Source organism: Bombus affinis, chromosome 13 (genome assembly GCF_024516045.1).
Source record: "Bombus affinis isolate iyBomAffi1 chromosome 13, iyBomAffi1.2, whole genome shotgun sequence".
Taxonomy (NCBI): Eukaryota; Metazoa; Arthropoda; class Insecta; order Hymenoptera; family Apidae; genus Bombus; species Bombus affinis.
In genome coordinates this window covers 6,773,751-6,787,224 of record NC_066356.1, presented here as the reverse complement: position 1 = coordinate 6,787,224, position 13,474 = coordinate 6,773,751, and the positions used below count along the sequence as shown (strand labels likewise).

The 13,474-nt window shown below is 42.2% G+C and overlaps 1 protein-coding gene across 5 annotated transcripts in view; it reads left to right on the top strand.

Annotated features, from left to right (window-relative positions):
* Positions 1-13,474, top strand: part of LOC126923356 (uncharacterized) — a 50,450-nt gene that overhangs the window by 27,408 nt on the left and 9,568 nt on the right. For 3 of the 5 annotated variants that reach the window (XM_050736726.1, XM_050736725.1, XM_050736727.1), the window contains 2 exons: positions 4,296-4,368; positions 7,398-7,627. In XM_050736726.1, the coding sequence (XP_050592683.1) occupies positions 4,296-4,368; positions 7,398-7,627 (303 nt within the window). Of the gene's footprint in view, positions 1-3,012; positions 3,392-3,438; positions 3,684-4,295; positions 4,369-7,397; positions 7,628-13,474 lie in introns of those variants that run through there. The other 2 variants (XM_050736729.1, XM_050736728.1) reach the window with 2 other exon arrangements.

The following is a 13,474-nucleotide window of genomic DNA, read 5'->3' as shown; positions in this document are numbered from 1 at the left end:
GTTGCAACTGTTCCACGTCGCCGACCCGATTTCCAAGCCTGCGTTCCAGAAACACGTTCGCCTCATCAGGGACACACCGCTGGCTCGCTAAAGTAGAATCGGTTGATATCACCGGTGAACTTGGCCCTGTTCGAGCTACGTGCCATTGAACCTCTCTGTGTGCACCATGGCGAATCGTCTCGCAATTTCGTGTCGCCATGATTCGCTACTTTCTCCAATTTTCTTACGTCGCTGAGTCGGGGAATACCCGGCGGAAAGCTGGAATTCCTTAAAGGACACCGTGACTGTGTAGCAAGCGCACAGAGGAGCTGGCTCGCGCAAGCGAGAAGCGTGCAAAAGTGCGTGCGTATGCGTGTCTAACCGCTCGCGCGCGGGTCAATGCCTCGGCTGTCCTCCTCGAGTAAGTATCTATCTACTCCGTAGCTACCTCGGCTACTACGTTATGCTCGTACACCACCGCTCAAGATCGCCGAGCTGACGAGCACGCGTTCGCAACCGCGCGTTCCGTATGCACGGGGCTGACGTTTCCGCGAGGCGGCCCCCTTTGACACGCGAAGAATCGCCCGTGACCGTACGGAGCCCCGGTGAAACAACGTTTTTCAAGATTAATGGTGATGAGCACGGCCGGATTGGATCCGCTGCGATTCGTTGACAGCACTTGCTGCTGACGCTGCACGGCCTCTGGAAATCAAATCTACGATTCGCCAGGACGGCACTTGTAACCTGCAGGAATTTTTATTAGATCTCGAAGCCGCATCTTCGTATGACTTTGATGTTCCTTTGATCATTCGTTGAGAATGAAAGAGACGCTAAAGTAAAGATTAGGTCTTTTCACCTAATCTTTCGAATTATTGCGATTACAGTGAAATTGGCTTTTCAACGCACGAATTCTTCTTTGGTTTAGCAGGAGAAAATAACCATATTCTAACGCATGAATTTTATAAGCGAACAGGAATTAGAGCAGCAAGGTTGTCGATCTCTGGAAATTGGATCGTAAAAGGCTAAATCGTAAACGACTAAATGTTATTTAATGAAAATAATAAAGACTGCAGCGCGATTAATTTGATTTAGACGGGTTCATCGTCTACGGAGTTTTCTTCTGATCGATTTACGGTACGGAATCTGAAATTATCCTCGGCGATGGTTGCCGACTGTGATGCTAAATCTCGGTATTTTACTCCCTGTCAATTAATTCGAGAAATAAATTAATCCTGTTTAACACGTAACAGGAATCGAGCATCGCACCATAAACTGTTGGTAATGAAAGCAATCGCAGAATCGCATATCCTAACCACTTCCAAGTTTGGTGAACTCGTATTTTCCGCTGATATACCTCGGATATCCTCCTGTTCACAATTATAGTTACGCGGTTATTACGTTAACACGTGTACAACGACAGGTCGGCGAATATGGCGCAAGCGCAGGATTCAATTAAATGTCGTGCGATTTAATTGGTATTTCGCGATAATTATCGCGCATTAAAATATTAAACCAGAGATTGTTAATTCTCTTAAGATGCTCTACATAGCGGCGCGATAAACCTGGCTAAGCAAAGGGACGAAGAAACTGCGAATTTAAAGAGTTTTAAGCACACGACGCTGATATCATTAAGAAACACATTTTATTACTTATTGCACAAGAATGGTTTCGATCTCGATAAACAAATATATATATATGTAACTAATTCAATGATCTAATATTCATCCGAAGCACCTCTCTAAAATAATGGTAAACGTAATCTTATAAATTTTTAATATGAAGATCGACTTTTCGCTCGATGCATAATCACGATGAATACGGGCATAATTAATACACCTACAATATGTAATATATTCAGACAATGGATTTGACAGAAAGTCGTGCGTCTGACACACAATGAGGCGTTTAACAATTTCAGAAACGCGACACACGTTCGCACCGATGATCCAACCACTGAAAACCAATTTCAACCGGCCGGATTATAAGTATTATAATACTTCCAAGTCATTATCACTGATAGCCATACTTATGGACGAAATTACCTGAATCGGCACGATTTCAGGCAACCCATAAGGTCAGGACGAGCTCTCGACGAACATCACCAGGATATTTCTGATCCAGCATGATGAAGAAGGAGTAGCAACCGGCCCGCTTTCGATCACTCGATACACGATCGTACACCGCTTCGTGACCGTGGCACACACACACACACAAATACACAGAAGATCGTGACTCCTATTATTATCGTGGCTAACCCACAAAACGAAGCATCCGCGCGGTCTGTGTCCCTGTATCGCGCACCTTCTCCAAGCGGAATCGCGTTGCATTACGTCGCACCCGACCGTGAAACGACGATCCACGCTTTCGTTCAGGTAAAAGATTATCTGAATAACAGGCTGCGCGTGTTAGATGTTATCGCCACTCTGGGCCCGACCATAAATACTTCAATCTATTAAATTTGAACCACCGACGATTAACTAGCCCGCGATCAATAGCTCCGACGAGTTTATTTTCGGAGAAAATTCTAGGGTGTCCAAGGTTTGTTGCTTCATCGTGTCGTAAGAGAGACGTTTACGTTGAAATTAGTATGGTCGTGCTGCTTGAGCGCAACAAGTGACTGACAAAGAGGCATATTTTGGTCGTTCGATTTTTACCGTTCACCTGTCGACACCAGGGTCCATTATCGATGATTATTCGCTCGTACGCTGCAACGCTGTCGCGCAGCGATGTGACGACGAATCGAACAGATTCGGCTGATATGATATCACAGTATATAGAGACAGTAACCGGTGGGACATTTATTTTTCATACTTATATAGAGATTATTCCTAAGTAAGTACCGTACGGAGCTGTGACACCGGTCCCCGAAGGAGACACGGGTCTGATCGCTTATATCTGATGGATTCGACACAGTGTCACAGATAAACACGCGTATTGAATGAAAGTTTCACATCTACAATTGCAATACATTACAAAGAGCAAAGATAGTGTGTGTCAGTGTCAAATTCTAAATTTTACTTAACAGTTGTACTAAATGCAGAACGTGTGTTTGAGATATTCTCCATACAATACGATCTTAGTAATATTTGATCAGAGGATAGAACCTAGGAGATTCTTGCATATCTCAGAAAATGATTAATTTATCAATTAAAAATTTCATTATGATCTTGTAATCTATGAATTCCATCTGAATATTTCCGTGAAAAAGAGCCTTGCTACTTAACAGACACAGGTTAGATGAATACTGAATGGTTAAAGCTACCAACATAGAAGGTTGATTAGCAAACTCGAGGGACGCGTGACAGTGTATTAGGCTAATTCGCAAGCTACCCTCCGGAACAACATGATTATTCCATGGCAACGTCGTGTACGATTTAATGCAAGTCTAATCAGCTCGTGAACCCTTAATGAGGTGCGAAAACCATTAATTAACAATAATTGTTATTGTAAATTCGTTAGGCTAATTGGCACTGCTTAAGCGAGTTGCTCGTTCAGGACGGATGGATCGGACCGAGATAGATAAGAATTCCTCGTAATGGCCGGGGCGACTTCCTATAATAAATTGCATCGGCAGCAGCCATGAACCGTGTAATCCGGCATGATCTAGCGGAACTGAAGTTTAGGCCGGACGCGATACGAGTGTGATTGAAACGACGAAGCCTCTGCATGCCTTCGTCTCCGTCGCGGCGGAACGAATGAGCCAGGTACCGTTTAAGAATTCCGCAAATAAAATTCTCTCGAGTCGCTCCATATAACGCATGGCACACCTGATACAGAATATCAATTGCCAATTAACCGTAACGTTGACGAAAAGGATAGCTTATCTCTTTTAGTGCTGCACTGGAATATTGTTCCAAATTGTTAAGAAAATGTGCAACGAATCGAATGAAGAAGGAAAGGAACAAAAGCGATTGTAACAAACTGGTTTTGTATTTCACGCTTCGCAGATTTTTATTTTATCAAAGTTTCACTCTCGCGAATCTGTGATTCGATCCATATAATTTAATGTACTTGGCAAATGACTAATTGTTCCAGTATAAGAAATCTCTTGCATTGAAGATTTTACTTCAATGCAAATTTAATCTCCTTCTAATTTACAAATTATTTTGAATATCGATTTTTAATAATTCCAAATACTTTATTTCGTATGGAAGGCAAACGATTAAAATGAGCAATTCAAACCATCTTAAAGATCATTAATCCCTTCCTCGTGTTGCTCGTACCAAGATCTACCTGTCTCGGGATAGACTTAAAAACGAAGATATCTATCTTGACATAGGACTAAAAATAAAATTCGTTCTTTTTATATGTTTCAGCGAGACGGACATGGCTCCGAACGCGGAGGAGGAGTTGCTGGTGGTAAAGCCGTGGGGTCCACAACCGGAAAAGGTATGTCAGTGTGTCTTGAATCGAAAGGATTAGCCTGACGAAGACGAGGATCTAATCGTTTAACCTGGACGATGATACGACGCATATTAGAATATGAACAGGATGCTTTTGATTAACGTTATCGATTTATCGTTCAACGTTCGGTCAGTAAATACAGTACCTATAAGTAGATAGGCGTATATTTCGCTTGTCGGTCGTTTTGTGTTTACGACGCTGTGAGAACTAGCGTTCGATAAACGATCCAGAAATGTGTTAAAGGAAGGAAATTATGAGTCGTTAAGCCCGTGGAAACAGCTTGTTTTCTATCATAATCCGTGCACTTCCAATCTATTTGTCGTAACCAGTAAGTGCAAATAGCTATATTATGCATACATTGAGGTTCCTGTACACTATTTTTCGCTACAATTATGGATCAACTAAAGGGAGAAGATGTACGATCGGGGAAATCGACGAGAAAGAAAGATTACTGAACTTAATCGGATTTAATCTTGTTTTCAAGAGATCCTCTTGCGTTGATGTTCAAAAGTATTTCCTTCTTCGAATTTGTATCTCTCCCGTTTGCATCTCTTGAAACATGGAATGCTGATTTATAATACGAATGCGATTTCCGTTCAAAATAAATGGAACAATCTACTAGACGAACAGTTTCATAAATATAAACGTTGGCGTAGTTTCGCTGATGAATGGCGGGCATCGCATACCATCCAGCCTGCTCGTTTATAAAACGCGGTTTTGTCAAGCTGTCGTCCTGTCAACCGTTTGATTATTAGCGCTCGCCTCCGAATCGTCGGACCGATCATTCACTTTATACTTAGCCGAGCCACGCTTTTAATACCCAGGCATGCATTAACATGCGCCAACCTCGGATGCATTGAATTCTGCAGTTCGTAATGGCTCCGCCGGCATTTATACGCGTCGTGAAACTGCGAGGGAGGTAATAAGTCACGGATAATATGATTAATATCGAGGAGAGGCCACGGTGCATCGCGTTAACCCCTTCGAGGTGCACATATTTACACTCAAGTTAAATCCTTATTTTTGTGCCCCGTACAAATGCGTGGCACGTGATTAACGAAGATAATCCAAGGCGATGCGACTTTTTTTTATCTTTCAAGAAATCCACGGTGAAGAGAGGGAAGGTTGCGTAAAAAAGTATCTTATTCCCGAGACGTGTTCCATTCGTGTTACGACTGACTCCTGACCTTAATTATCGAGAGACCTCGTTGTCTCTCTTTTCTTAATATTGCAAAAAAGAAATAACGTGGTGCCGCTAATGAGAGATTTACGTCATCACAATAGGATGATTAACGAGACGAGTCGAGCGTTCCTCGCCTAGACACCCATTGGAAACTGTACTCGAATGTTCGTGAAAGTCGCGACTTTTACCAACGTTCGAAGTCTTCACTCTAATTGAGAAAAACGCGGTGCATACGCGCCAGTTTGAAATTGGATCAAGTATAAAGGAGATTCTCTGTTCACGAACTTTGCCGTTCTCCATTCTCTACGAGCGACGAATTTCTTTCCTTCTCCTCGAAATAGTGAATTACTACCAAGTAAACGACACGAACGCATTGACAAGCGAGTACTCATCGAGCACTTACGCGAATCAGGAAAGCGTGACGTCCTCGTGCAGGTATGTAGGTTACGTACGTGAGTTTGTTTTGTTTCGCATGAATCCTTCTAAGGCCATCAAGTATTCAGAGTAACCCACCGCTCTTTTTCGTCGAGATATCTAATTACTCGCATAATTGCTACGCTTACGAGTAAACCCTTTCCTACCCTAACGATCTCCTTCTCGTGAGATCCCGTTTCGTGTTCATCCGGACGAAAAAAACATGAGCCATGATTGATCTATGCACACCTCTACTCAATCATGATCGTCGTTAGACGATTTACGTGCATGTCCGCGCGGCATCGCGCATCCCGGAAAGGAACTCTAATTACTTTATCGTTTTTCAAAGGATACATCGTTACCAGCGAGCCCCGTATTCATCAAACGATGATGGTCCATCGGCGTCCTCCGTCGATTTCAGTAACGAACGAGCGTATGATTGATCGCGACCGTCGACGACCTGGAACATCGTCTATTACGTCTAAATAAATTCTGTATTCCAGGTGCAGCTCGAAATCTTCCGCGGAAAGAGGATCGTTGGATCGTTAAGATGCGGTTCTGCTTAATTTTTTGCGGGCAAGCGACGGGTAACCACGAGATAGAAACTCGGTTTCACGTTTAAAACCGGTCAATTAACCGCGCGTAGAAAACCACAATCGAGTAAGCGGTTTTGTTCGGTATTAAATAGTATTTGTATCCCTGGATCGTCGTTTAGGAAGCGGTTGGGTCGACCTTCGAAGCAAATCGGTCGATAAATCGTACCCGAGTTCTCGATTCTGTGCTACTGGACCGAAATACGTCCGAAGGCGTGCGGTGAAGCAAGTTAGGAAGGGAATATGGGTTTTAATTATCTTAGAGGCGTAATTTAGAGGCAGCTCTAGGCACTTGCGGTGACTCCGTGAGTCAGAGGCGGTAAATTAATTTCCACGATCGATCCCGCATTTCAACGAGGGATCGGTCCCCACGGCAGCGTAACCTATGGGCCACGAGGCGATAATCACTATAATCTTATCGATTTATGGTTTGAAGCGCTGTGAAATTAACTTCAGCCCGGCTTCCACTCCCTCGCATGAATATTTCATTCATGGCGGCTGTAATTTCCACGATTTCTCGATTCCCTCTCTGTACAAATAGAAACATTATTCGACATTCGATCTTCCGCGCTCGTATTTTCTGCTTGGAAACGTTTATCGTTACTTCGTTGTTACGTTATTGCGAAAACGATGGTAGTTCAATCACCGGCGTTTAATTACGGCGAATGTTTGTACGACGCTCGATGAAATAAAACACAGCGAGCTCGTAAAAGGATAAAGCGGGCTCGAGGCTACTGTCTTTGTTCAATTATGCTGACTTTCGCCCTGATACAGAGCCAGACGGACGAGCAATTATGTCTAAAGCCTTGCGATTTTCTTTGCAGGAGCGATTAAGACCACCTACGTACAACGCCGAGGACTACGCGATCGCCCTCAGACGATGGGGAAGGCGTCCATTAGGAAGCGTTCAAGACCCGCATGGTACCCTGCCGTCGACAACCAGTTCGAGTTCCGGTTACGCTTCCGGAAGCGGCGAGATGACCTTGAGACAATTCACGTCGGTCAGCGAGCTTCTGAACAAGCTCAGAGCTGACCTGAGGCTAGCGTTTCCAAGGTTGGTAGACATATATTACCTGCTCGACTTAATTGTTTATTAACGAACAATTCTTTCGCCACTTTCTTCCACTATATTATCTACGTATACAGAGATATTATTTAAACTATACTTGTTGCAATGAAGCTTCAACCATTTTCTAATTGAAGTAGAATTTTGTTTATATGAACTCCATTTATCTGAACTCTTATTGTATCAACGAAAAATCATACATATGGGCAGAGAATCAATCAACTTCTATCATGTGAACTTTAGTTATGTACATGATCTGCTCGATGTTCGGTGGGTTCATATACTTCACTGTATAACACTAAATCAAAAACTGCAAAATATATAAAATTGACACGGAGGAAAGGAGAGAAGTATTTTAGTAAAAGCTTAACATTCTATCACGACGATGAACCTTTTCTTGAAAAAGTCCAACAGAACTGTACAGTTTTACAGTTTCTTGGAATTCCATAATAGTTACTAAATCCTCGCCGACTTCCTAAGTTAATCAGACACCTAATTATAATTGCAAATTAAGCGAAATTTAAGCAGTTATTCTACTTTGCGTATCTGAAAGTTGCTTTCGTGTTCTCGTGAAAATGGCAGGACGTTTACAATTAATAACAACGTTGTTAATTATCAGGCATAGTTATTAAGCTCACGGAACTTTTTCCTGACACGATAGCTCGTCGAAGAGATTCATTTGGGAATCGTTGTTGCGAGTCGAGTGCAGGCGCGAAAAACTTCACTTTCGAACGATGGCGCACGACATGACACCCGGAAGCACGTGCGCTTGATTGTCCGTGAACAATTAGAATAAACGTTCGTACGGCTGGATTTACGCTCTCTCGCTGGAACTAACGACAAGAACACCACGAAAATACTTGATACTAATTGAACAGGAAGGACGGCTCGAACGGGGCCGGATTTACAGTTACTTTTTATACGTATTTTTAAGAGAAGCGTTTCGATATGGCTGAGTCCCCCTTCCCTGAAACTCGTAAAAATTCCTTCCCGATTTGGCTACCGTTTAGCCTAAAAGGTCGTTAAACTTTTCTCCTTAAGAAGCAAAATAAACCTCGATCACGCACTTTCATGGAATCGCTCATATACGAATTAAACACTTAACCGTGTTGTTCGCAATTAGTCACGATTAAATAAAATATTTATACTTTGTTGATTTCCACCAACATTGCGCTACAGTTGATTAAAATAAAGATACATAATGTAAGAGAAAAAACTGCGTTTTATCTATATACTTTATTCAAATTTATTCGAATGTTCAAAAATTCCTATGAAAAATTACAGATTGATCGCTTTGACCATCTTCGTAATTCCAGCGTTAACGAATTAAGTATCTGCGTCTAATGAATTAAATATCTCTACTTCCTGGAAATTTGCACGCGCGAAAGATGATTTTCTTTTTTGCGTTTCTTACGTTTGTCTCGACTGTTAACTACCTTCGATAGCCGTATTTCATTTCGTCCGAAGATTGAATTAACCATGTGCGTGGACGAGCCGCGAAAACCATCCATCCGTCATTTCTCATCTCTGTGTAAATCATTAAAGAAAAAGTTATTCGCTCGGTTTCCTGTGATGTGGTAGCTTTTTGCGATATTACCTCGCCGCGGATAGGAGCAACAAAGAAACGGGTTTCCTCCGTGTTTCTAAGACAACACGGTGATCACAGCAGGATTAACGCGAATCAAGCTCCTCCTGGTATCGCGTTCAACGAAGGGCTAAATGATAGTCTCGTCCCCGTTAGGCGCCAACGTGATTAAAGATCGGACGTAAATGCTAAGATTTGTTCATGAACGTCGGTGGCTCATGCTATACCTCAGCGCAAGATCGACGATGTTTGTCTCGAAGTGCCCGAAGCGTGTACGTTGCTATTCATTCATAGCGCGTGTAATCACAGCCGCTAGACACGCGTCTGTAATTGGCCGCATCGATAGTCTCAAAGCTTCGCCGTTTTTGATTGCCATCAGAAAGCAAATACAACGAGTTCTGCTTCCTTCGAAAATAAAGTTTAACGCTGCAATTACGGGGCGAAGCATTAAACTTCCTGCCAAAGAAATCAAAACGAAAGACGGTAAAAAGACACGTAACGAAAGGTAACGAACCTTGTACTTTATCGAAATTCATTCAAATCTTTAAAAGTGCGCCGTTGTAGCATCTATAAATTGTAACGAAGCTACAACTCTGGTTACTATTGCCGTTAGAGGATTGAAAAATTTAAAAGACGTAGATTAATTAGCTTTAATTCTGTGCCTATTAACAACGTTGTATAGCGAAGATAAATTATAGAAATTTTGTTTCTCAATCATCGTACCGTTACATCACTGCCTGGTCGAAATTGTTACATTCCTAATACGTAATGGGAGTAATAAATGACCTCAAGCTGCGACGTCGCGAGTCTCACATAGAACAACTAGCAAGGAAACACGCGAACGCTGTCGTTGCTTCATTCAGCCGTCGTTCCATCCTGACAGTGTGTAATTTATTAACTTCTGTACTTTTATTATAAATTTCTGTCTTTCACAAATTATTAAATTAACAAGTCAATCAAAAGCTACCTATACATCTACCATAGTACCATCACCTCTATAGAGTAGAATGCGAGCGAAGTTAATAGAAGACTTAACAAAACCACTGATTTTTCCACGATCTGTATCAGTTCGCAAGATAGAAGATTCAGTAAAGCGATAGGTACACCATATCTCGTCTAGTGTTACAATTTCAATGCTCTCTTCCTTATCTAGATTCGTATCAGACTGAGCGAGATTGGATCACACTCGCGCAGCACTGGTCAATCCATTAGCGCCAGCTTTTCATTCGCGACTTTATTTTTCGTGGGCAGAATTCAATCTCGACTGGCTTCCGGCTTCGTAGTTTATGTTCTAGACCACCCATTAATCGCTGAACTTGGATCGAACGAGATTACGAATAATCCAAGGGACGTATTATAGTTTAGAAACGTGGCAGGAAAAGGAACGGCAGGCTGGCGAAAACGCAGGAATCGTCCAGGCAGTATTCTCGAACTAATTCTTGTCCGATCGACGTGCTCGTTTACCCTTATTAAGCGCAATTTCACCGTGTGCATCGCCGCACAATTTCCAGCCAACGGATATTCGAAGCGGCGCGGCAAGAAGCGTCGTGCATAGATGAGAATGATTCTAATCACAACCGGACGAGTGTAAAAGGACAGAGAGGCAAGAATGCCAGACGCGTCCAGGAGCCCTCGTAAAAAGGATGCGCGAAGGATAACATCGAATCTCCTTTTCCTCGCGTTTAACCACGCGACTGTGGCAATTTGCGAGCGCTGCCCTGCAGCCGTTCTAAAATTAAAGTTACCACATACTACGTGTGATCATTTTATCGTGTTACACCTGGAAAATTTTATCCTGTAAAATTATGTACTATAGAAAAATTTAGCGAAGTTCTTCCAAGTTAACGTATCTCTTCTTTGGGTATTCGTCTCTTTCGATGACTCTACGAAGAATATTCTTTCCTTGCCTGACTGCAAAATACTCGATCTCCTTTGTAGAGATTTAGGTATTGGTTTGAGCGGAAGTTTGAGCGAAGAATGTTATAAGTTAGATTGTTCTCGGTACTACGTTATCTGCCAAAGAGATTGAGAACTTTTCGCAGTAAGAGCTCAAATTTCGGAGGATGTTTTCACTCCTTAAACTTAAGTTAGCACAGCTAAGAAAATATACGTATCTACCATTTTTGGCTCTTCTCCAAACCTACAAAATTTCATCCAGATCGGACCTAGACCTATGACAATGTCTCTTTGTAAGAAGAGAAAGGATGGTTTTCCAAGTGCTGATCCGGTACGATCTATGTCTTCGATTCAGAGACACGGTGACTTCTCATTGAAGATAAGAAAGAAGACTTTATCTCGAACCAGATATTCCAACATTTTCTCCTAGTCTGATCTAAAGAGAAATCTCGAGTTTCGCGGGTCTTCGTCGGCTTCGTCGACAAGCTCGACAACCTGTTACGCGAATTCCCGAATCAAACTTGGTGTGACAATTTTCACCGGTTTGTCCTGTCACCGATCCGTAGACGCGCGTGATCGCGGATGTTACACGAACGGTACCATACCTCAACGGCCATATGGACGACGCGAGTGTGTCCCACATTCGCTGGATGACTTATAATATGGTCAAGCTTCTTACCACAGAGGCGAGCAGATAACCCGTAATGTAAGTAGCGGCCACGGATAAACGAATGCCGATATTACGGATAACTGTACAGCGGCTGGGTTGCCGTGCTCAATGCGCAAATCGATCTGGATGAGGCGCATCCTCGATTTCCAAGATCGAACCTTCGTATCGTTTGTCGGGATCTTATTAGACCGTTTAACAGACGTTTTTACCGTGATCCCAGGTTGCCCGCCGACGACTCGGCTGGCGGAATCGATTTATTTTGAAACCGATCGTAATAATTGGCCGTCAAGATCGATTACGTTATCGGCCAGGTTATCTTTTTTTTCTACTTCGTTACAAAGCTAAATGTACGTGTTATCTGGGGCGAAGAAACGGACGCACGATGTTAAGAATCATGTACAGCGAAGGAACAACCTTCGTTTTTGTAATATCGGCGTGAAATTCGTAGAATGTTCACGGTTCTCGGGATAACCGTATCGAAAATGTAAGAATTTACAGAATATCCGTAATCTCGGTAATAGTCGGTCTTTGGATTTGGGTTAACGAACAGTTGGAATTTTTCCACGTTCTTGTTCAAATCTACAGGTTAGATAAGTCGGAGGATTCTATTCCGTGCTATGCCGGAATAATTGACTTTGTAATCATTGGTACGAAACTAATGGCAAGCAGTCGAATGGAATTTTTGCTTTCCATCCGCCAAGTTTTCCATTGCCGCAACGTACTTTCATCGAGAACGGTCTCTTATCTTTATCGCTGTGGGATCAGCAGGGTTTAAGGATTCGCGTGTGCCTTGAAACGGGCCGTCAATGAAACAAACGTGTTATTAGAGTGTACGTATGCTCGGCGGAGCGAGAAAGAAAGAAAAGAATTGCCGGGGCATAACGAGTTATTATCACCTATTAACTGTTGAGACCGGGCGTTTAATTAGACGTTCGCATTGCTCTAATTAAATAAGAGCTTTGCGATTTGAGACAAATTGTTCGAGATAACCAGTGCACCCTGAGCACGAGACGTCTTTTTCCTCTTGTGAAACGCTGATATCGGAAACTTTAAAAGAGAATTCTTTATCATTCTACAAAGGTTCGCGTGTCTTGGCTCTTACTATGCGAGTCAGGTTTCGTTTTCATTGATATTCCGTGTCGTCGGTTTCTTTCGTCAATCATTACTCGTTTAAAGGACCTGCCTTTCGGATAGCGGTCACTGAAAGGATTCCTTGGTCCATTCATAAAACCAAACTTCTTTGTATTCACGGAACGAATCTTTTTACTAGAATGAAAGATACTGTGCGTTGAATTTCGTATCTGCCAAATATTCACGAAACCAGTTCGTCAGAATGCTACCACATTATGAAACAAATCCTATCGATTTGTCTAAATTTTCAATTTATTTATCAACCTTCGACGTTTGTTTACTTACATCCAGGATTTCTTTATTCGCATTGCAGATTAATTTTTCTATTTTCTGGGATGCATATCTGTACGCTGAATTTTTTATTTGCTCTTTGTTTATTTACATTTCAAATTTGCTCATTTGGAAACTCAGTGTCGATTGCAAAAATATCTTACAGATCATCAATAGAGTACTACAGCCTTTTACATTTTTCTTACGGAATGTTAGAAAGCGATGATACCTTGGACGAACTCCTAGATCATTATTTAAAGATTATGCAAAGAAGCGTTTGCAT